At 37.4% G+C, this 23,920-nt stretch overlaps 1 protein-coding gene across 3 annotated transcripts in view; it reads left to right on the top strand.

The window, feature by feature from the left end:
* Positions 1-23,334, top strand: part of MAP3K7CL (MAP3K7 C-terminal like) — a 30,917-nt gene extending 7,583 nt beyond the window's left edge. For all 3 annotated transcript variants that reach the window (XM_056500459.1, XM_056500468.1, XM_056500451.1), the window contains 3 exons: positions 3,605-3,663; positions 11,775-11,890; positions 21,534-23,334. In XM_056500459.1, coding sequence (XP_056356434.1) covers positions 3,605-3,663; positions 11,775-11,890; positions 21,534-21,714 — 356 coding nt within the window. In that variant the 3' untranslated portion in view covers positions 21,715-23,334. The remainder of the gene's footprint in view (positions 1-3,604; positions 3,664-11,774; positions 11,891-21,533) is intronic.
* Positions 23,335-23,920: the final 586 nt, after the last annotated feature.

The raw sequence follows: 23,920 nt of genomic DNA, 5'->3' as shown, positions 1-23,920 counted from the left end.
ATGCAATAGCCATATAGGAAACTATTTGGATATTACACTTAATTGTGTCAGACATTGTGCCAGTCAGACAGCAACATGTGAAGGATTTCTCTCATTTGACTATACTATAGAGGTCTGGGATATTGGAATCTCCAGGAGGCCAGAACATGATTAAATAAGTGAAGTTTTCCTGAAATCAAGCTTCATTCTCAAATGTGCAACTTTAGCATATATCAGCTGCCTCAGGGCTAGTAGTGAGCTTTTTGTACAAAGACAATCAGTGTTAATGAAGTTCAGATTCTCTTTGTTACAAATAACAGTTTTCAGCAGCAGGCCAAGCTAGCATGTGAACATGATGAAACAAACATGAAAATCACACAATTTCAAGCACATGATCTGAGTTTTTGGTTAAAACATGGGTTTTAATCAGAGTACAGGTCCTTAGGGCATTTTTAAATATAGAATTCAAAATTAGATTTGGGATCTATGCGAAATCAGGAAATGCTACTCATTTAGAAATCATCTTGCAGCTATATTAACTTAGGTGGCTGTAATGAAATCCCTGATCTGATTCTTTCCCATCACAGGATAGTTATGTTGAGTTTGCTGGGATGGCCATAGTATGCACATTTACATTTTTCCTCCTTTCTTATTTCATTTTGACCAAAATCTTGACTCATTTTCAGGGACAGTGAGTTGCTGTCTCTGTTTTTTAAATATATTTTTATTTTAAACTAAATAGGTTTTCAACATTCAGCTTGAGTTATAAATAATTTTTCTTTGTGTATTTCTTTATAGTGACTATAGGGATGAGATGCTGTTTGTAGCTAGTGAAGAATCAGCCTAGATATTTTCAGGGATTTGTGGCACAGAAAAGCAACCAACTCTATTATAAAAGGGGTCTTTGATTATATCAGTGATTCCTTATAATATAGATATTTATTAAAAATTGATAATTAATTGAGAAAAAGGGAAAAAGAGGTATTTCAGAATTTTGTTTTCTAGTTAAGAAGAGGTAGAGTAGAAAATAAAAACAGATCAGGAGATAGTTTTGAGAATGTTTTGATGTTCAGAATAATTTAATCGGCATTTCAGACATTTCTTGTATCTGATTTTCACAGTCAATAGACTTTTAAGGGTAGAAGTGAATGTGGTTTGACTGGTATTCTGCATGTAAGGGCAATAGCAATTTTTCAGGAAAAAAAATGCAAGAGTTTATATTTTTCCTCTTGACTTCCTGAAAACATCCTCAAAAAAGTCTTAGGAGGTGAATGACTGCTTTCATTTGCTTTCTCCTTGTGTGAAATTTAAGTTTTCTTTAGTATCAAGTGTTTTTTATTATTATTGTTATGGTTGTTACTTTGACAACAGTGAAATAAGGACTGATCTGGGGCAATAATTTATTTCACTGAAGGGTATGGGGAAAGTCTTTTGTTGTTCTTTTTGTGAAAAACAAGATTGCAGTTAGCTATGATCATTTATGTTAATTTTTGTCAACTAAATACTTCAGCTGAAATTCTCAAAAGAGCCTAAGAGAATTAAGAACTCAGGATAGTTTCAAAATACTGAAAGTCTGTAGCATTTCTCAATGGTGTTCTGCACATCAGATGATGATTTAAATAAGTCTTAAACTAGTATAACTAAAAAAAACCCCTAGCAGCTGTTCAATAGATGCTAGGGCAAGCCCATTATAAAATGTACTATGGTATGTCATAATGGTTAGGATACCAGTACATTCTATTTTTAGTACCATTGACTCAGTCACTTGAGTTCAAAAAATAAGCAGGGAACATCTGTTTATTGAAAGGATTTCCTCTATATTAATTTTTCTCTATTCCATCCTTTATAAAGTATTTCCAAAAATTTAAACTGGTTCATTTTGGAGTATGATCTAATTTATTTTCCAATATTCTGACACTGTATTAATTTTATTTTCATATTAATAGCTGACGGTGTGAAAATGTAATTACTGTCTGACATTTCTTCTTTTTTTTTTAATCATTTGGAGTGTTGCTTTTGCTATGTTTTTCTGAATTTTAAAAGTGTTCAAGATCCCTTCATAAAGCTACTGTACCAAGATTGTACTGCTGGAATTGCCAAAACAAATAGCAGTTTAACTGCCATCCATGACTCTGTTCCAATATCCCTGTCAGAATATTTAACAGCTATTCAGCCAAATACTTGTGGAGCAGCTGTAGCCCTAGTCAGACTGAGTCTTATTCTGTCCTTCCTTTTAGCCTTGCCATATGATTCATCCTTCTTCTTTTAGAATAGTAGTCTATTTATATATTGCACAAGAGAGCAATAGCAAGTTAAAGGTAAACACTTGCATATGAGCATGATCTATACAATTAAAGCAATTTAAGTATTTTCCAGAGTGGACATGTTTGACATATGGTGTGAAGAAAGAAGGGGGACACTCACATGACATGGGTATGACTTTTTGATAAAGCTAGCAAGACGACTACTCCACGAAAATACAGGAACTTCAGTTTGTTTTCTGAGGAAGTTCAAGAGCTTTTGCTTTTGTATCACTGTATTGTTTTCTTCTCTGAGCATCTCTTCCCAGAGGTTGCCCAGCTCTAGCTATGTAGTTGAGCTCTGGCCATAGCTTAGCCAGTACGTTTATTTTTCATAGGATAAGGTGACTTATTTTAATTTTTCTCCCCAACCTCCTTTGCTGTATAACCACAGAGGAGAGAAGAAAGAGATATTAAATATTTGAAAAATAATTTAGATGCTAGTCTGCACCCTTTTAGAATCCTGCTTTGATATGAGGTGCTCTTGATCTTGTTGGGGTTTTGCTGCTATATTCAAGTCTACGAGTACACAGCAGGTTGCAGGATCTGTACTGTGTTAGAGATTTTCTCCTGTTAGAGCCATCCTTATTTAATTTTGACACATTACAAATAACTGACTGTAAGCTAATAGCAACACTCCCCTCACCTCCCATAACCTGTAGTAAGATGAATAAACAGTCATCATAATCCAGTGCAAAACTGAGAGTGTGAAAGTCACTGAGAACGAAATATTGCGCTGGCACTACCAAGTGTGAGTCATATTTCTGATCTTGGTCCAGGTACTAGTGGGCAGGTGTCCACATAACAACCCTGACATAACTGGCACAATCTGTCCCACCTTTTCTGGAAGCCTTACTAAAAATAAACAAAAAAATCCCAAACAAATAAATAAAAACACAGCTTGGTTTGTTGTCATGATTGAACTAACTGTAACCCATAGGGATTGCAATTGACAGGTTAAAGTCCTTTAAGACAGTCCTTTACTTAGCAGTGTAATGGAGAGGGCTCAGGAAGAAAAACAGTTTAGATTTATTTGTTTTACTAAATTATCACGTGTTCTACTGGACTAACAGCTTTGTTTCTTAATCACTGCAATGCAAAACAGACTTTCTGTTTTTCCAGAATGTAAACTTTTCTTATTACCAACCCACTAGTACCATCAAGGATTCTACTGAGGCATCTCAAGTGTAAAAGATAAGATATAAAGGTGTTTTCAGGATCCTGATATTTCTGTCCATATATGCAATATAGAACTTCATCAAACAGATTACTTGAAATGCCCTCTTTGGTAGACAATGACTTTTAACATTGTGTTTACCTTTTAGATGATGCTTCCCCTGAAAACTTCTCTTTGGCATTTCCAGAACTAGATCAGCAGCTGCAGGTAAACTTTTCTTATGAGAGTTCTACTTCACATACACTGTATTTGTTGTTATAAAAAGCCTCTGGTTGTTGCAATCTGGTGGAAGTTTTTAGTGGTGTTTTTCTAGCCTATTAACATTTAATAAGACCATATATATCCATATAAGAAAACATTGTCTTTTCAAGATCTACAGAAAATTTTTTAGTCCAACTGCAGGGAAATTACTATTCTAAAAATCTTGCCTTCTTTTAAGATTTTCTAACCAATTCCTGTAATGCTGCTGCACTGCAATGAAGAGAGTTCTTGTTCAATTGAGGGGAGAAAGAATGAGACAAGCATTATACATTCTAATGCCTGCAGGCTGTGCTATGACTGATATCATCAGTTTTCTCAGAAGCATTCCACGAGGATCCTTTGGTGACCAGTCTGATTTGTCAGCACAGGATGATGGGCCCCCAATATACTGGACAGTGAGCAGGTGATGGCAACTCCATGGTTCTCCAGGCACAAAGCCAGTTCCACATCCAGGGATTATTTTCCTTTCCTCTGTGGTGGCTCTGGAGTGTTTGCTGGCTTTTGTAGACTACTTCAGATCATCTGTTTTCCCAGGAACACTTAGACTTCCTCTGGTATTTCACTATGAAGGCAGTTGTTTCCTGGCTGTAAATTGAGAAATGGCATTAGTAGACATTCTTAGTTGTCCAATAATGTCATCTTTCCTGTGCCCATCAACTCATGAGACACAGGAGGGCCGCTGACCTCAAGGGTTGATCCTTCTGTCCTGCTGTTCTCATCAAAAGGATGACTGAGAAAGGAATGGAGGATGACAGAGACTCTTCTTGCTCTATCCCTCTCATCCTGAGGACATGTGCAGGTTCTTTAGGCATAAGTAGGAATTAATAACAGCTTAAGATTTGGGACAAAAAGACCCAGGTAGTATGCTAACCTCTTTATTCCACTAAGCTTCCAGTGCAGCAAACATGATTGGTATTTTTTTTCCTTAGAAGAATTCAATTTGAGAAAAGCAATCATATTTCATAGCTGAAGCACTGAATTGCAAGTAAAGAATTTGCTTTTTTGTTTCCAGCTCTCTGTGACACATTGCCTAACCCTGGAGTTGCTTCTGTTAATCTCTGAAATTAAATTAATAGTTTTTACTTTTTTTTTAAAGAATACTAAGACTAGTGGATGAGGATTGCTCTAAAAGAGCAAAGTATGATTATTATTGCTGCTGTTAATGCATAAAAACAAAATTACTAGCATTACATATGCAAGACTAGCATTACTCTGCAGGACAAGCGATTTTTTTATTAGGACTTTTATGAATTTTTCATTTCTGGAACCTATAATATACTCTGAATATGGAATTTCATGATAGGCTGCAAATGCTCCTCTGGAAGCATTCAAGTGTGGTGGATAGATAATAGCCCTTCAGTAAAAGTTTTTAAATACACACTAGAACAGTCCCACTAAACGTACCAAATTGGTCTGTTAAGTACTTGACATTTGTTTCAAAAAAACCCTCCTTTACTCTCATGATAATCAATATGATAAATTCAAATACACAAACAAAGGCTTTGATTCGTGTAATGTTCTTTTTATTGTCCTTCACAAACTCTCTTGATAATATCAAGGTAGCTGAAAGGATAACTTATAAGAACTACCTGTCTGGCATAACTGCTTGGAAGTATAAAATTTGTGGTAGCACTTCTTCCTTTAGCTTTTCAGTCTTAAGAGCGTATTTATATTTTGATGCCTTTATGCTTATCCAAGGGCAGTGAAGTCAATACAGGATTCTGAGCTGATGCAGAGATAACATTGCATTCAAATTTAGCAATAAAAGCTTAAATTTCCTTGCTTTTGTCAATCCAAATCACAGCTTCATGTGATAACTATTTAATGTAATTACAATATTTTTAATCTGCTTTGAATTTCAAAGAAGCAAAAACTGTTATAAAGTTATCATTTATCTTGTTACATTTCTTATAAATTGTGGCTTTTTCAATTACTACAATCCAAACTGCTGTGGGTTTGTCAGAACTGTATGGCATGTGCCTTCAATTTATGCCAGCTTTGAAACAGGCAGCTCCTGTATTACAAAAACAAGTAAAATGGGCTTCATCAGGACCTGCAGAAGCAGTGAATGGTGGTGTCCTTGTCATTCCATCCATGCTTGTTTCTGTCCCAAAGTGCTTTAATATAGAGCACACTCTTGAAGGGTTGTGTAAATGAAGCTTTTAATCAACTGTGGCAATAGCAGCCTGAAATGCTTGAATTTGTAAGAATGCTGGTACATACATTCATAATAAAAATATTGTACCTTAGAAACACAAGATTTTGATCAGTGTGCTATAAATACAGTCAAAAACATTTGAATTTTATTTAAAGAAGCAAACTATGAATGCAGATTATGTGGCTATATAGTAATAGGCACCTTAAAAAAGTAAAACATTTACAGATTTCAAGTATACAAAGGAAAATTTTGAAACCTGTTTTTATAACAAACCAACAAAAAGCCTAAATTAGCTGATCTTTAAGCTGGAGTTTGAAAGCAGCTTGAAAGCTATGTAAGTTCAGCCAGTCACTTGGAAAAGCAGAGCCTTAGAATTCCATGCATGCAGGCAGCAGACCACAGCCTGAGTACCAAGCAATTTGCACCTCTGTTTTAGGCTTCCAGCCCTCGTCCTCCTATGTTAGGCCTTGGCAGACAGTCCTTCCATACCTATTCCCTGGGCAGCAGTATCAGATGGCAGGGCAAAGTTCAGTGCAGCCTCCCCTTGGCAGGGTAACAAAGCCTGCTGTCCAAGCACCCAGCTCTGCAGAGGTGGAGGTGGGATTGCCTGGAGAGAAGGAGTCTCCTCTCTAGGAGACTTAGCAAAAAAAGCTAACTCTCTAGAAGGACTCTTGCTAAAGGACAGTCTTAGTTACAGCTTCTTTCTGAAGAATAAAAATTATCCGTGTGTTCTGGTGTAATAGCTAGCTTCAGACTAACATGTTTTATTTTCAAATTACTTTTTTGAATGTTGTCTTTTTCTACACATTCCAAGAAGCAATTTGTAAGAAAATAACTCAACAACTCAAAGTGAAAATTGATATGTGGTCAATCAGACATGAAAGCCCTACATATAAGAACAGATCAGCTTAAGCTGTATTTGCAGCTTTATTATTATTAATTAAAAAAAAAATACACACAACTAAAATAACTTCCTGCTAAGTTACCAGTGAAACAAAAGTCATGTTAATAAACTTCTTTCAATTCCTTTTGTTTGCAGAATTGGAAATTATTCTTTTCCCACTGATAAGTAATACCTGTTTATTTGAGTTTTGGTGTCTTTTCCCCCTCCCATGTGTGCCCTGTGTGGTGGGTAGTGCAGCAAGGGTAGGCTGGGTACACCTGTCCCTCTGTCACTGGGAAACTTTAACCTTTGCTTTGTGTGAAAGCTGGATGAGTCCTTGGAAGGCATTTCCTTGATTAGCAGCATAGTGACCCCTCTGACAGACACTTTACTACGGGTTATCTGCTGGATTTAGAAACACACATCAGCATCCAAGGCCTCGTTGGCCAGGTCACTGAATGGAGAGGAGGGTATCTGGTGTTAAGTACCTGCATTGCTATGCCCTGTGCATTGCCTGTTCCATTCCAACACTTCCTGTGACTCTCTGCTCTCCATCAAAATCATTACTCCAGCTGAGAGCTTGATCCTGAACAGGGAAGAGCACAAGTCACGTATGGATGCACAGGGTGGGACTCTGAGCAACCTGGTCTAGTGAAAGGTGTCCCTGGCAGGGGGTTGGAGCGTAGTTGTCTTTAAAATCCTTTCCAACAAAACAATTCAATGGTTCTGTGATGCCTTCTCATGAAATTGTGAGCTTGAGAGACCTTTATGTAATATTTTGTTTTGCAAATCTGTGTAGTTAGATGACTATAAAATTGCTGCAACAGAGAAAAAGCTCCAACCATTTGTAATATATTTATAATAGTTTTTAAAGTATTTTTCTTTTTTAAGTCTTTTTTCTTCCTTTGTAGAAAATGCTCATATAAAAGAAGTAATGAAAATGTTATGAAAGGGGCAGTGTGTTTTGTGTGACATAAGCATTTAGCAGAAACCTTGTTTATTCTGCAACTTTAATTGCTTCTACTGAATGCCAGGATTCTTGTTAGACACATAAATTTATTTTAGAAATTTTAAAAGCATACTGTGTTTTTAAAGAGAATTCTGTAATTTTTTTTACTATGCATTGATTTCTATGAGAATTCCTAGTGCACTATGTTGCTCTATAATTAGATATGATTGCCTATGAACTTGGTAAGTCTCCCATAATGCTGCCGTGATAACTTTGGTCTCAGATTATGTAAGACCATTTTATGTATGTATGCATGTTCACCAAGTCAGAGCATCATGCTAAAGTTAGAAAAGAATGGAAAATTTTCCAGGAGAGAGAGCAAAACTCACAGTTGCTTTCATCCAGTTGACCTGAATTGTTTGGAGGAAAGAGAACTGTTTACTTTCATAGCAAAACTAGACTAGACTAGAGGTATCCTAAGATGGGTATCTGAAACTGGTGGAAGAGTTCCAGTTGCACAACAAAAAGTAGCTGCAGTGTGCTGGTTTTGCTTGGTACAATGTGGTTTTTTCCATCACAGAAATGTGTGCAAGGCCATATAATGAACACAGGCCACGTTCCAAGTATTGGCATTGGATTTTCCACTTTTCCAGAAGAGTTCAGCTGAAAGTTAGCAAATTTACAAAAAGCAGCACATCAGTCTTTAATTAGATCCGTGCTGAAGACTTCTAGGCAAGTTCACATGAGCTGGAAAAAAATGCCTGATACAATTTTTTCTTGAAACTTCAACTTTTTCAGGAGAAAGTTTTAATTTTTTTCACAGTTAAACCAACATGTGAATGCAAATAAATGATGGTGAATTTAAAAATCAGCTGGTTTAAAGTTTTTAAATGGTTGGGTGGCATTGTCAACTATACAGCTTTTGTAGATATGGAATGCTGATTTTCATCTGGCAAGGCAAAGGGACTTGTCATGTGAGTGAAGAAAAAAAAAAAAAATCCAAACCTGAAAACTTTCATTCTGTATCACCCCAGCAAAGATTTTATTTAGAAGACCTCCTTCAACCTGCCTTAAAAAGCAGGCAGAGAGGAGGCCATCCAGATGATTAAAGGAATGGAGCACCTCTCCTACAAGGAAAACAGATCCCTTCCAACCCAAACCGTTCCGTGATTTTCTGTTTCTTCATGAACTGCTTTGGCATGTCATCTTCCAACATCTTTCATATCTGGATTCTGATCAAAAGTCTAAATAAACAGTACATGTGTCTTGTAAAGATCTACATATATATGCAGTTACAGAATGGTCTATAAAAGGATCTCTTAGTGTCTACTTGCTGAATTCTGCAGAACATTTGTCAACGTTACAGTGAGTTACTCAACAAAATACAAGGAAAAATCAGACATTGTTGAAAATCAAGCATAATAGGATAGAGCACCAGTATAACTTTTGTACTAGCTTTGTGAACAAAATCAGAGATGCTGCATGTGCATATTTTGCCAGCACAGGAAAATGAGGGTGGATGACACTAAAGCCTGAAATAAACAGGAGTAAAAGTAGCAACTGTTGCCATTAAATGTAGCTTACTTTGCCAGGGATGTTTTTTTGCTTGTCTAGCAGGTATGTTTTTATTTATATTAATTTATGGAGGGGCAAGACGTGCTACTTCATGAAGTAGCAAGCTCAGACTGTCATAAGAGGAAGATAAAGTATGGCTGTTTGCTTCTGAGTGAAAAAAAAACAAACATACTGCAAATTGAACTTTATAAAGGCCTCCTGAAATTAGTCACCTTGATAAACTAGCAATCTCTTAACATAAAAATGTTTTACAGGCTTATGGAATGCCATTGGACATTCTGTACTGCAGTATCTGCAGTACTTCCCACTGCCTGGCCCCAGTTTAAAACCTTTCAGGTGTAAAGGTGATTTGTAACTCTCCTTTTCCATGTTATTGCAGTAGAAGGTGTTTGCTAAATAAGCCTGTTTCATATCCTACTGACCAGAAATTAATCATGGATGCTGTAGATAATTTCCAAATTACAGAGGAGCAATCGAAATTCTCCAATTCTGGCTGCCCCATCCCTGGAAGTGTTCAAGGTTGGATGGAGCTTGAAGCAATCTGGTCTAGTGGAAGGTGTCCCTGCCCATGGCAAAAGGGGCTAGAACCAGATGCTCTTGAAGGTCCTATCCAACCCAAACCACTCTATGGTATGATGCAATAATATTCTATCTAGTAATTTGAAAACTTAATCACATTTATGTTTTAAAGAAATATATACTATTAATTTAAAAGATTCTTGATATAGTGCTTACTACCACCAGACAAATTGAAAAGAATTTTATGATCAGAAATTAGTAAACTGACTGTATATTTTAAGTTTAATTTAAGTGTTAAAATATCAATGTATGAAAAAATTTCACTGAAGAGGAAACAATAATAGGATGGGGTTTAAAAGTCAGCAACTGGTTCTAAGTGAGACTTAGATACTAAGTTTCAGCATGACTAGATAATTTTTAGCTCTCTATATATATCTTTTGAGTGGGAAGGTGGAATATAGAAACTGAACACTTTTAATTTTTAAACTGGTTTAAACCAGCTAGATTAGCAGAAACTAAATTGGAAGCAAATCCAAGGTATTTTTTTTCTTTGTTTTGTTGTGTTTTTCTTTTGCAGTACCACTGTTTGGGGACTTTCCCCTTGGTACTGCTCAAAATTGTTTTATTGTGACGCACTTGTTGGTGGCTGATATTTGGTAGACAGCAGAGATGCTGCTTTGGCTCATCCACACATTCTTGGATTAGAGCACTGAGACTTCTATATTCAGTCTTGCCAAATTTATGCTTATTATTTGGGTGGCTATATGAATGGTGCTCTTGCTCATCCACATTGAAATGCAATTAAAAGTCCTTTTCTAGGGATTAGATTCATCAAGTATTGGGCTGCCCTTTCCCTGGGTTCCCAAAATCTTCAGGATCGGGGCAATGAAACAATGTGCTGTGAAACAATTCTGCTGCAGCAGTTTTACAGTTAGAACATGGAATATGAGTGTCTGTGTTAAAATTTCAGTGAGGAATCACATGCCCACTACAAGTACTTGCAAGCTCCATACATTACTTACATCTGTGCTTTGGGTTATGTCTGAAGCCACCTTACCTTGTCTCCTGAACAAAAATGTTTTTAGTCTTTGTCTCTGAATATGTTTAACAAAATTTTAAAAGAGAATATTATGCTACACGGAAGAGTCAAGGTAGGACAGCAAGAAATGCAAAATAATCTGCTAATATTGTGAAACGCTCTTGGATGTTATTTAACTGAGCAGTAAAGGAGCTATTTTAAGTGTTTCCTTTTACTTCAAACAGGTGGCTCAAGCATGCTATTTGGAGTACATTTACAGTCAATAGATTCATGGCTAATAACTTAAAAATACTTCCTAAAAGTGTTATAACCAAGATGTGACATTCAAGCCTGAAGCCTGAATTAAGATGCATTCTTTTTTAAGGAGCAAAAAGCACCTACTTTTAATCAAAATATATTTTCAAGAATTATGATGAAATTCACTTAAAGAGTCCTAGAACAATTTGGTTTTATTTGCCATGTTTATTACGTTCAGTGTGCATTGAAAAAAAGTTGATCTTGCTGCAATGATGTCAGTTCCTGGCAGCGTAAAGATGTATGTGATGGGTCTGACCAATGCATCAGCTTTAGCATTTACATATCACTCTAGCTGAAAAAGAGGGAGGTAAGGGAAAAATCCTTCTTTGAAAAATCTTCAGGGATATTTTGCAAAGCTGACAAGGAGAGTTCTGAAAATTCTCACAATGTTTGAAGTTTTACACATATGTTTGAAGCTTCACACATATTCTTATGCAGGGAACTGTTTTGGTTTTTTCTTTCCATGAGATGGCATCACTAGGAATAGTTGGCCATATACTGCAGTTAAGGGGAAAAAAATCTTTAGGTATTCTCAAAGGTATTCAGATAAATACTGTGTCTTTCAAAATATGTGGATTTTTAACTAATACTTTGTTTAAAAAACAGTGGGTATTTTTTTTCTTTTTTTTTCTTAAAGCCTCTGCCTCCTTGTCATGACTCTAAGGAATCTATGCAGGTGTATAAACAGCACTGCAAAATAGCAGAAGAGTACCATGAGGTCAAGAAAGAAATTGCCCTGCTGGAAGAAAGAAAGTGAGTAACCTTCCCAAAGGATTTACTGTTGTATATTCTCTTTGTAAAACCCTGTTTGAAACATGAAGTTTTAACATTGTATTTTCGGACCTTATATACATATGCACTTATATATGTGTATACTTATTTATAAACATAACTGTGGCCTTCCAATATCTGGAGGAAGCCTACAAGAAAGATGGAGAGAGACTATTTATAAGAGCCTGGAGTGACAGGACAAGGGGAATGGCTTCAAACTGACAGATGGGATGTTGGGAAGAAATTCTTCCCTGTGAGGGTGATGAAGCCCTGGCACAGGTTGCCCAGAGAAGGTGTGACTGCCCCATCCCTGGAAGTGTTCAAGGCCAGGTTGGATGGGGCTTGTACCAACCTGGTCTAGTGGAAGGTGTCCCTGCCCATGGCAGAGGGTTGGAACTGGATTATCTTTGGGGTCCCTTCTAACCCAAGCCATTCTATGATCCTATGATTTCATGCCTCTGCCTGATGGTCACAATAGAGCAGAAGTTGGCCATTGCTCTATAGGATCAACTGAGGCCACTAAGGGCTGTCACAGTTTTGGGCCCTCAGCTTTGTGGATGTCCCTTAAAACCTTCACTGACACTCTTCAGGTCACATAACAATCAGTTTGGTTTGTGCAGGTTCCTTTTCAATTTTAGTTTTTTCAATAAAGGTTGCACACTTTAATGAAGAACAAAATGGATTCTCATTTAGGCTTAGAATACTTGACAATATTAGTAAACGTGTTTCTATGACATGCTTTTTACATGTTTCTATGAGATGCTTTTTTTTGTGTACACTGGTTCATTGGCATTTTAGATGTTCATGCACAAAGTGAATAAGCTGGAGACTTTTTTCCTGGTCTATGGCCTGTGCTCATAGCCCTATCGTTTTTGCTTAACTGTTAAATGGCAAAGTGCACTCTGTGGCTATTGGTCCCTTACCACAAGGACCCTGAAAAAGAAATTCAGAGAGAGGAAAGAAGGTGAGTAGTGAAATCTCTGCCCAGCTGACCTTGCAGTTCAGCCAAGTTTGCATCCATGGGAATCATCAGCTGCAGAAGCAGGATGATGGAAGGGAAACTGTTGAAATCCTACAGTCTTATAAGACAGCCAAAGGACTCTGTGAAATCCACATTATGCAGGGTAAGAAAGTGAGTTGTTTTTATCCAGATTCATGGATATAGGCACAATATAGTTCCTTTTTGCCTAAAGTGTCAAAGCTAGTGGAAGTTTCCCACTCCAAATCCCCTTTCACTGAAGGATCTGTGTGGCACTCAGGTGCTGACAGACTGGAACAAAAGCTAAAAAAGATGTCCAATGTCATGGGAAAATGCATTTTGCATTTGGTTCATATTTGCAGCATTTGCATTTGATTCACCATTAATTGAACTTGGCCAATCAAAAGCAATTGGTAGTTTTAAAAAGATTGGAAGATCAGTAATTTTCTAAAATTTGCAATGATTTTTCAAATTTGGTTGTCTGATATAAGCTGCTTATATATGTATTTAGCAATCAAGTTAGTGGAAACCACGTGTCTTTGTCTACTCTGAAAATCCAAGCACAGTATAAAATATGAAATTATTGTTGAAGTGCTTGACTTTAGTTGTATAAACACCATAGGTAGCCTTCAATCATTTGGGTTTTAGAGTCTACTCATATAAATCCATTATTATTATTATTATTATTATTATTGGCACAATCATGAATCAGTTATGCCTATTTATGGAGAATGCTTGGAACCCATGAAAATGAGACATTCGTGTGTATATTTGCACTTTCTGGAATAAAAAGAAGTTGCTGTTTGAATGCAACTTTTTTTATCTGTAAGTCTATGGTATTAGCTAAATTAGAAATTGTTTGCTTCTTGAGAACAGCAGGTACGTGCACAAAATTGTTTACCTGAACTCACAACTATCCTAATCAACCTCTGAGTCCAGAGGTCAGCCTCTCAGTGGTGCTTATCCTGGATGAATTAAAGGGCTTTAGGCTGGCATTTTCCTTCATTCCACCTGTGGATGTCAACAGTGGAACAATGCCAGGAAGCTTCCACCACTGCTATCTTTGCTGAACCTGTTCTGGGGATTCCATGCCCCAGTAAACATATGTTATGAATGGCTGTTTAAGGCAACAAATTGAATTATATTATTGAGATACATATGCACTTTCTAATTATATATTTGCAACCCTTTGTTCACATGCTGTATAGCTGTGAAATGCCTAAACATGACAAACATCAGGGCAGCACCTTTCACACTTCCCATGTGTCTTAATTTGAAAAAGTGATCCTACAGCACTGGGATCAAAGATGTTTAATTTCCTACAAACTGGTGCACTGTGGTTGCTTGATTGTGAGGTTTAAAATACTGCAAATGCCAACTGAAGACATTTTTTCTCCAGATGTGGACTGTTTATTACTCTTTCCTCCCAGGTAGATTATCAATTTTGTAGTCTTTTGAAGCAGGTCTCATGAGACTGCCTTCCCCCATTGCATATCTTTCCTTTCTGTAGCGATCTGTTTTTATTAAACCCTCCAGAAACTAACTGGGACCTCTTTACCACATGAAGTTTGGTTGAAATTGAAAGGTGGATTAGAAAGTCATTAGGACTCATGTAATTTAACACACATATAAGCAAACAAAACTGAACATGATAGCCTTAATTTTTATCTAAAACTAGATAGAAAGAGAGTATAAGAGTGGAGGCAAAGGAGTGAGCAAGAAGTAAAAGGCATGTTCACTGATTGACGTCTAAAAACATTCTCAGCACTTACAGTAAAAGAGTTAAAAGTAGTAAAGGGACTATCATATTTTGAATAAGGAGTGGATTATAATGGCTGGGGTGACATGCATGTTTTGCATTGAGTGTGTACATACAGGTATCTATATATATGCATATATATATATATATATATATATAATTATTATAATTTCCTCCTGAAAGGAGCCTGCAAGAAAGATAAAGAGAGACTATGTACAAGGGCATGTAGAGATAGGACAAGGCAGAATAGTTTTAAACTGATAGAGAATAGGTTTGGATTGGATATTATTGAGAAGAAATTCTTCCCTGTGAGGATGTTGGGGCACTGGAAATGGTTGCCCAGACAGCCCTGGATGCCCCATCACTGGAATTATTGAGTATTCCATTTTTAAAAGGGAAGAATGCTTTGACTTGTCTAAAAAGTCTGATGAGATGCACAAGCTTTTAGCCTCAAAACCAATTACAATCAAATTGAAAACATGGAGTTTGCAGTTTTCAAAAAATTTGCCCCTGCTGTGGGTATCTTTTTCTACATTTGAATTTGCATGTATGGAAAAAAAGATTCCCAGTTGTCTACTACACCTGCTATCTATTGTCTATTTGTCTTAAATATTATTTTGATAAAATGGATAATGATCAAGTTGAATCCCTTTTAATGTGACCAAACAGCTTTTATAGTGATTTTTCAGTGTACATTTTTACCAAAGGCAATACAAGTGCTGTTGGATGGTACCCGTGCTCCCAACTTCTTTCCACCTGTGTCATTCCAATGACAAGTCTCACCTGCCAGTTTCTGTACCTGTGATGCCTGCTGATAGTACATACAGAATGCTGAAAGCTATGACTGACAGGAAAAAAGCAGGAAATGGATTGAGCAAATATTTTTTATTTGTTGACTAGGAGGAAGAAATATTGTTAACCTGACATAAATATCAAAAAAAAAAAAAAAAAAAAAAAAAAAGGGATAGAGTTCATTCTACTTGAAACAATTTTTTTTCCAACCTCCAAAGTACAGTGTAACCTTTCATACATAAAATAATATATCAGGTATATTTTTATATTATAAGAGATAGAAAGTTGTGAAACATTGTTTTAACAATAGTGAAAAACACTGAATCTTTTACAACTTTTCAAAGGCTTTTACTTCTGCATAGCTTGACATGTAATGTGAGCATCGAGTATGGACAAAGTAAAAAGTCAGTGAAGCAAAATGACAGGAATTTCTTTCCATCAAGGTGAGAACAAAGCTTGCTTAGTTTTTCTCTTTTGTGCAATATAGATGGCAAGAGAATGTACTAGGCTGGCAGTGGGAGAGAAGATGACAAGTATTTCACAGGAGAATGGGAAATGTGTGAGACAAAAAGAGGTTGCAATTTCAAAATAAGGGAAAATCAAAGGAAAAAGCAAATAAGGATGGGAAAAGAAGTTACTCAAGAAGAAAAAAGGAAGCAAGAATTTGAAAGAATATTGGGTAGATTTTTTTGCTAATTTAATCATAGCTTTGTTTGCTGTCTTCACTCAAACCCTCCACATTTATGCCAGCAATATGTAGTACAAGGGAAAAAACCACTCTGGAATGGGAGACATGATTGGAAATAAAGAAAAGGGTGTGGAAGCAAGAACACACCACATTTAGGGCACAGAATGTAATTTAATTTATGTTCCAGAAACACACACGTATTTCCATAGCAGATGGTTTTGGGTATCTAACTTTGGGTGAAAGGGATGAGATGGCTGGTTATTTTGAGCACTTGTTATATTGCTATTACTAGATAATGACCCTGTATTATGTAGTTAAATATTAGAGTTGCCATGGTTGCTAGCTGTATCTTATATTCTTAGCACTGGATGGTTATCTCTTTTTCCTCCCCCAGACAATTCTAATATAACTCTACAGAAAATATAATTTCATCACCACCTTGTTTAGGATCACTTGCTTTCTTGGCCATGGATATGATTCCTTTTCCTTCTTCTACACATTAGAGTAGATATAGAATCATAGAATTGTTAAGACTGGGAAAGACCTTTAGGATTATTATGTCCAACCACCAATCCAGCACCACCTCCCTGTTCACCATTAAACTGTGTCCTCAAGTGGCACCTCCACATGTTTTTTAACACCTCCAGGGATGGTGACTCAACCATTTCCCTGGGCAGCCCATTCCAGTGCTTGACAAACCTTTCAATTAAAAAGTTTTTCCTGATATCTAATCTGAACCTCCCTTAGCACAACTGCAGTTCATTTCCTCTTGTCCTGTCCCTTGTTCCCTGGGAGCACAGCCCAATCCCCACCTGGCTGCACCCTCCTGTCAGGAGTTGTGGAGAGTGAAAAGGTCTCCCCTGAGCCTCCTTTTCTCCAGGCTGAGCCAGCTCAGCTCCTTCAGCTGCTGTGGTGCTCCAGACCCTTCCCCAGCTCAATTCCCTTCTCTGGACACAATCCAGCCCCTCAATGTCTCTCTGGTAGTGGGAGCCCAGAACTGGACTCAGGACTCGAGGTGTGGCCTCAGCAGTGCCCAGCAGGGGAGCAGTCACTGCCCTGGTCCTGCAGGACACGCTATTGATGATAAAATCCAGGATCCCAATGACCCTCTTGGCAAATGACATGCAGTGGAGATGTCTGCTTAATTCTGTGGGAGCCTTTCATATGTTTTAGCTTGCTCTCATGACCACAGAACTGTTTCTATGCTTTTTAGTCAAGAGGATTTCTACTGTTTCCTGAGTGTCTTTCCCAACACCACGAAGACAAGTAGTTTTCAGACTTAAGATGCTTCAGAAAAAAATTGATGTAAATCTTAAAGGCAACGTTTTAGCTTAATAATTTTCCCATTCTAGGCTTGTTTATTCATCATCTCACATGTATGGAAAATATATGTGACTTGAAAAATACTAGAAATTAAATTACAGCTTTTCCAATACAAAGAGAGACCTCCTCTTCTAGAGGAAGTGTCCTTGCCTTTGGAAGGTCCTTTCCAACTCAAACTATTCTGTCATTCTCTGACCTTTTGTGTGTTAGCATCTGAGACACATTTTCATTTACATTAAACCAGACTTTAATGTCTTTAATTGTGTTGTTTTTAAATTAGCTAGTAGACTTTGAATATGCAAGGACAGTCTCCTCAGACAGCAGTTATCTTACAGGGTCTCATAATTACCCCTGATGGGAAAGCTATGCCAAATGTAGGAAGAGAAAATGACCTTATGGCCATTAGTACACACCAGTTGTTGGAGAAGATACTGAATTGTCACAGATGCATGATCCTGTACACCTTGTTCACAATGGAGGAAAGGCAAATCTGATTCTTTGTATTCTGGAAACTGTTTTCCTTGTGTCTAGTCCATCTCTAAATACACTTATCTCCTGACAGATTTATCTGCTTTGTCTGTCACCTTTCTTTGTATTTATTCCTTGTGAATATGAGTGTTGAGGAGCTCTGTTCTCTGCATGTTTAATCATTAAGGCCAGAACAAGAGAAATAATTTCCCTGAGACCATGCTGTGTTTTTCTCCTGCTTGTGGTTTATTGGTTCATGATGCAAATCACTAATGTTGCCTCCCAAAACCCTCCCCAAAAAAAGAACACTTCAAGTGCATGTTACAGATTGTCTCAAAGCTCTGAGTACCTCAGCACTAGTTTAGAAAATACCTTATCAATACTGTTAATGTTTAAACTGGGGGTAACCATTAACAGAAAACACAGATTACACAGTGATACATCTATTTATTAAGCATCCACAACAAAGTCTAGATGGTGCAAGAGCTTAGTATGGTGTTCTTTAACCTCTGAAAGAAGTTCAAATCTTGGATTAGATCAGATGTAAATGTTAGTTACTGTCCTCATCCTTTTGTGAGCTCTGTAAACTACACCATTCATAACATTTAGCAATTCCCTGGATCTCTAATTTTAGATCTGTGGCAGGCTGACAGTATTAGCCTGAAACGTCACCCTATCCTGTAAACAGGTGTTGATCCTGATGGGAAGGGACTAAGTAGGTTGTGCTGACTCAGAACTGGGCAATTTTACTACCTCAGTGCAAGGAAAATGCTTTCTGTGAGGGAGGTCCAAGAGTGTGGACTACAACAATGAATATATTGTGATTTTAGTGCGTTTATAGTTTGTTTGATAGCAAAGCTAAATCCTGGGGAGGGGGGAGGGAAATTATCTGTGCTGCTTGAATATTACTGGAGAGTGGCACGAAAGCCATGCCTGCACAGAATGTCATCAAATCAGGACTGGCCTTCAATACTAGAGCTGTCTGAGTTTGCATGTTGTCTGTGCCTCTCCTGGCTCAAGTCCAGGACAGTCAGTACCCTTCCTTTTCAAGTTCTGAAAGTTCCCCAGAAAAGATTTACCTGCTGATTACCTAGTACTGTGTTCACTGCATCTCCCTTTTAGGAAGTTCATGAGTGTAAGAAAAATGAGGAAGAATGATTCTGAATTCATTTATTTGGACACTTCTGATTTAACAGTCTGTAATTTGAAAGAGCTTAATTTAGCCTTTCAGTCCAACACTGCACCAGAGAATAATTGCAAAGAAATGTTGCAAAAGCTCTCCTTTGGTCTCTAGAGATAAAAGTCTTCCAGAGGAAGTCCTGGGAGACTGGGAAAAAAAAAACAAAAAAACAACAACAGGACAAAAACCAAGTGTCTGGAGTTGTAAAACCTCATTGTCACTGAATGTATTCCTCATGTAAAATCACTCCCTCATTGCCTCTGGCCCATGAATAGGAGCTGTCTAGCAAGATTTTCTTGGCTTCTTTGAAAACTGGTTGATCTAGAATGGCCCAACCACAGAGAAATGAACCTGTTAGTGGTTTGCTATGTTTAAAACTTGTACAGCTATATTGTATTAAATATAAACAGAACTCTACTGAGCAAAAATATCCTCTTGATGTTTCCCCTCAAAGGCCTGATTGAATGCATCTGTCACCTGGTGAAAGGAAAAAGAAGAGGCTCTGCTGCAGCATAGCTGCTCTGCATTTCTTCAGTAGTATAAAACAAAGATATCATATAGGAAGATGCCTATATGCTGCCTCTTTGGCTGATTTTAAAATTCTATTACAGCTGCTAATTTTTCTCTCTCTCTTTTTTTTTTTTTTTAATTTTTCCTTTTATTTTTTACCTATGGGAAGCACAGCTGGTAGAAATAGCTGTACCAGGGGTCTCTTCTAACTTGTGACTCCTTGAACTGCAGTAACTGTGACTGTAAACAGTCAGCTAAACCATGGGCAAACTCTGCTATCACTGAAAGCTGGAGTAAAGACAGAGGAAGGTTAAATTGATCCTAAAAGAAGGCTACACAGAAGTGTTTTTCAAAGTCCAGATTTACAGTTTTGCTGCTCTAAGTGGTAGCTTTTCAGCTACAGCATAAGTGATCAGCAAACACAGTAATGTTATCTTTTCATGAATACTCTGACCTGTGGGAATAGAATTCCCAATCTGTAGGAACTTCCTGTCTGAAAGCACTGGTCTAGCCTGACAAGCGGCTCCTTTAAGGACCGCAGTGAAATCTAACCTCTGTGAAAGCATTAACAACTTCCCACTGATGATCTACAAGCATTGTTTTGACATGACTGAGAAATAAAGTCACAGGGCTATGAACAGTTAAAAGATTAATTAATCTCTGCGATAGAATGATCAAAAGAACCCTTTAGAAGAGACTTCCTGTAATTTTTGACTCAAAGGGAAAAAGAAACCCAGAGGCCAGGCTAGCCTGGTGGGTGACTAAGGGGAGAGCAATTAGATACTCTGTGAGTCACTCATGCCTTCAGTGTGTTTTAAGATCTCTTTTATCTTAACTTGTGCTGAGGTAATTTCAGTTGATACTATATAGGAAACTCCTGCTCCTGGCCAGCTCTGGGAATACAGGGCACTGTGTGACTCCATCCAGAAGCAGTCACAGCTCAAATCCTCTTATGTCTGTACTTAAGAGGACCAGGAGGGGTCAGGTTTGCAGCTCTATATTGCTCTTCCTCAGCAATAGGGCTAAGGTCTGAGCCTAAACACATTATAGAAACAATATATAGAGTTCAGATTCAGTGCCTACTACTTACTGGATTTGTTTGCAGTACAGAAAAGGAAACCAGGCACACTTCACAGAACTTACTGATAAATCTAACTAATCAAACAAAAACACCTCCCTCTCTTTCAGTGATATCTGGTATCAAGAGAAAAAATAAATTGTTATTCTTCTGGCAAAGTATTAGCAAGTCATTTCCAGGAGCTTGATTCTCCACTGTGAACTCTGTGCTCAACTCTTACTGAAGTTAGAGATCACAGAATCATACAATCAGTAGAATAGTCTGGATGGGGAGGGACCTTAAAGCTCATCCAATTCTAGCCCTTACTATGATCAGGGACATCTTCCACTATCCCATGTTGCTCCAAGCCCCATCCAACGTGGCCTTGAATTCTTCCAGGGATGCAGCAGCCACAGGTTCTGTGCCAGGGCCTCACCACCTTCACAGGGAAGAATTTCTTCCCAATATCCCATTTCCTGCTCTTCTCCAACTTAAAGCCATTCCTTTGTCTTGTCACCTATGTCAAGAGTCCCTCTCCAGCTCTGTTGGAGCCCCTTTTGGTACTGGAAGGGGCTCTAAGGTCTCCCCAAAGACTTCTCCTGAATAGTCCCAAATACAGATACATAAACACAGCATTTTTCAGGTTTGGTCACTGAACAGCAAACCTATCCAAGATTTTGGAAGTTTAGTCTTTTAAAGGGGAAAAACAGGACTCTAAAAAATTAATTTTCTAGATCCTTGTTTCACACAAGTTCAAGTAATAAAAAGTAAGTTAACAACCCACAGCCCATCTTTGACCTAACAAATGACAACAAATTTTTGCCTGCTGTCATTTTTAATATTTGGGGGTTTTTTTTCATAATCCTCAGAAAGGAGCTGATTGCCAGACTGGAACAAGTGGAGAAAGAAAGCATGGATGCTGCTCAGCTGGCTAAGGAGTATGCAGAACTGACAGAGGAGAACCGAACACTGAAGCTGGCCCAGACACAGTGCGTGGAGCAACTGGAAAAGCTCAGGATACAGTACCAAAAAAGACAGGGCTCCTCATAACTCCCAGCTGGCATCATGCAGGGTTGGTCCTGTGCTGGAAAGATATTTTAAAATAAAAATCTGTTTAATATGTTACAACACTTTACTACAGATACAGAGTATGTAGAAGTCTATATTTGATCTAATGCTTGCCTCCCAGTAGCTTAATATAATGGATATTTCATCTGTTATATAATGGATGTTTTATTTCAAGTAATGTAATTGAAGTTAATCTATCCCATTATATGTTCTAGTGGATCAGGTTTCTTTTCTAAACATATTTCTTCCAATTTAAGAAGATATGGACACACTAGAAAATTATATAAATAGTCTCTGTGTTGGAAATTTGGATCATACTGAGGCATAAGGCAGGGACAATGTTAATATATGGAATAAATGTATGTTAATTTTAGTTTGGTGAATTCTTTTTAAATTATTTTCCTCGTGCCTAAAGTGTTTGGAAGTTATCTTGAAGCAGATCTCCTCACTAGTAAAAACTATACTTCATGTCATCGTCACACTGTTGTATGAAATTTGCAAAATTGCACATTAAAAATTGAAGTAGCAAAATCTTTTTTTTACCAAAAGGTGCACTGCCAATGATAATTTGCAAGTTATAAAATTAAAAGGAAACTGATGAGATCAAACTTTCCTTCCTCAAGTGTAAAGATTACTTGAGTGTCATTTTTTTGTACTTTTTGGCATGCAAGAAATGAAAAATTAATGTAAGAATCATAGTTTCATCATAGTTTCAACTGAGACTATGTCAGTAAAATTATTGTGAGGTTCTTTTGTTCTTATTTTCTGGTCTACTTTGAAACAGAAATGGCTGTAAGTAGGGACAGGAGTTCCTGTGGTACACAAATAACTGGGAAGAAAAATGTCAGTTTTACTTGTTCTATTTATCCCTATATTTTCTTAGATCAGCTTAAAGATCTTCGTTATACTTCCATTTCTATTCATACAGCAGTTTTTTTCATTAAAAGTGGATGTAGAAAAGTTGTTTTATGTTCTGAACGTTCTCAAATCACCTTGTATTTTAAACTCTGCTTGACAGATGCAGCTTGTTACATCTTGAGCTGGGAATTCAACTTAATGTGTTATTAATACTGAAATGTGTCTTACAAATTGAAAACTATGAACTTAAGATTTGCACCAGGACTTTAGCTTTGATCATTATCATTAATCTATCATGAAAATGGAATTTCATGTTAATCAGAATAATTCCTGGCAGCAAAGGGGACGAAAAATTAATTACAAGCTGCCTGTAATTTTTCTGTGCTGATTGCCTACAGTGTTCCCTGCAGCACAGGTGTGGAAACTGGCTCTGTGTTACTCCAAGCAACTGGCACTGCAGCAGGAGAGTGTGAAGAGGGAGCAGGAAAGGATAACCTTGTTCCCACATCTCCTCCTGAGCCACCAGGGCAGCATCAGCATCAGCATCCAAACCTAGCACTGCTTCCTGCTGTACCTGGGAAATCACCACTCTTGAGGCATGGCTTCCTGATGGGATGCGCCCTGAGCAATGTAACACTGGGTTTATTCCTCTTATTATCTGAGGATCCAATTTTCACTGTACCTTGTGGAAGTTGAGGAGGGAAAAAAAAAACATAGCTAATAAAAACCACTTGGAATACTGGGCATGGAAGTGCTGGGAAAGTCTTGTTTGAGTTTTGCACTGATTGGAAACATAACTCGAAGAGAAATCAGAACACCACAGAAGCTAGAATGCACTTTTTTTTTGCCTGTGTTTATGTGTTTTGAACAAGAGAATTCTCATTTTTAAATAGTTTGTCATTTTAGTAAATGTTTTTTCCATCTAGCCTTGAAAATATTATCCAGTCGGATGACTCAGTGAATTCATTGAAAACCATATAAAGTACATAAAATTAGTTTATTGACAGACTGGCTTTGGATGCAAAGGGATCAGACAACAGACCTTTACTTGCAAGTAACTGTGCTCACCTTGAAATTTTCTGTTTAAATGTAGTCACTATGCTTTAGATATCAGAAAAATAACAAGCCATATGCTGGGAGAAAAACCTCAGGCAGAGCCACAGTCAGGTGGAGAAGGAAAGCTGGGCCTCATTTGTGACAATCAATACTTTGAGAATAGTCAGGGAATATGTTTTTCCTAACCTGTAGGTACTGACCAGTGTAGAAGAATTCAAGAAATATTTTACAGATGTGCAGGCACCAAATTTTTGGTGTGATCCAGCCTACCAGC

This window comes from Oenanthe melanoleuca, chromosome 1, assembly GCF_029582105.1.
Source record: "Oenanthe melanoleuca isolate GR-GAL-2019-014 chromosome 1, OMel1.0, whole genome shotgun sequence".
Classification (NCBI taxonomy): domain Eukaryota; kingdom Metazoa; phylum Chordata; class Aves; order Passeriformes; family Muscicapidae; genus Oenanthe; species Oenanthe melanoleuca.
This window is presented reverse-complemented; position numbering and strand designations above follow the sequence as displayed.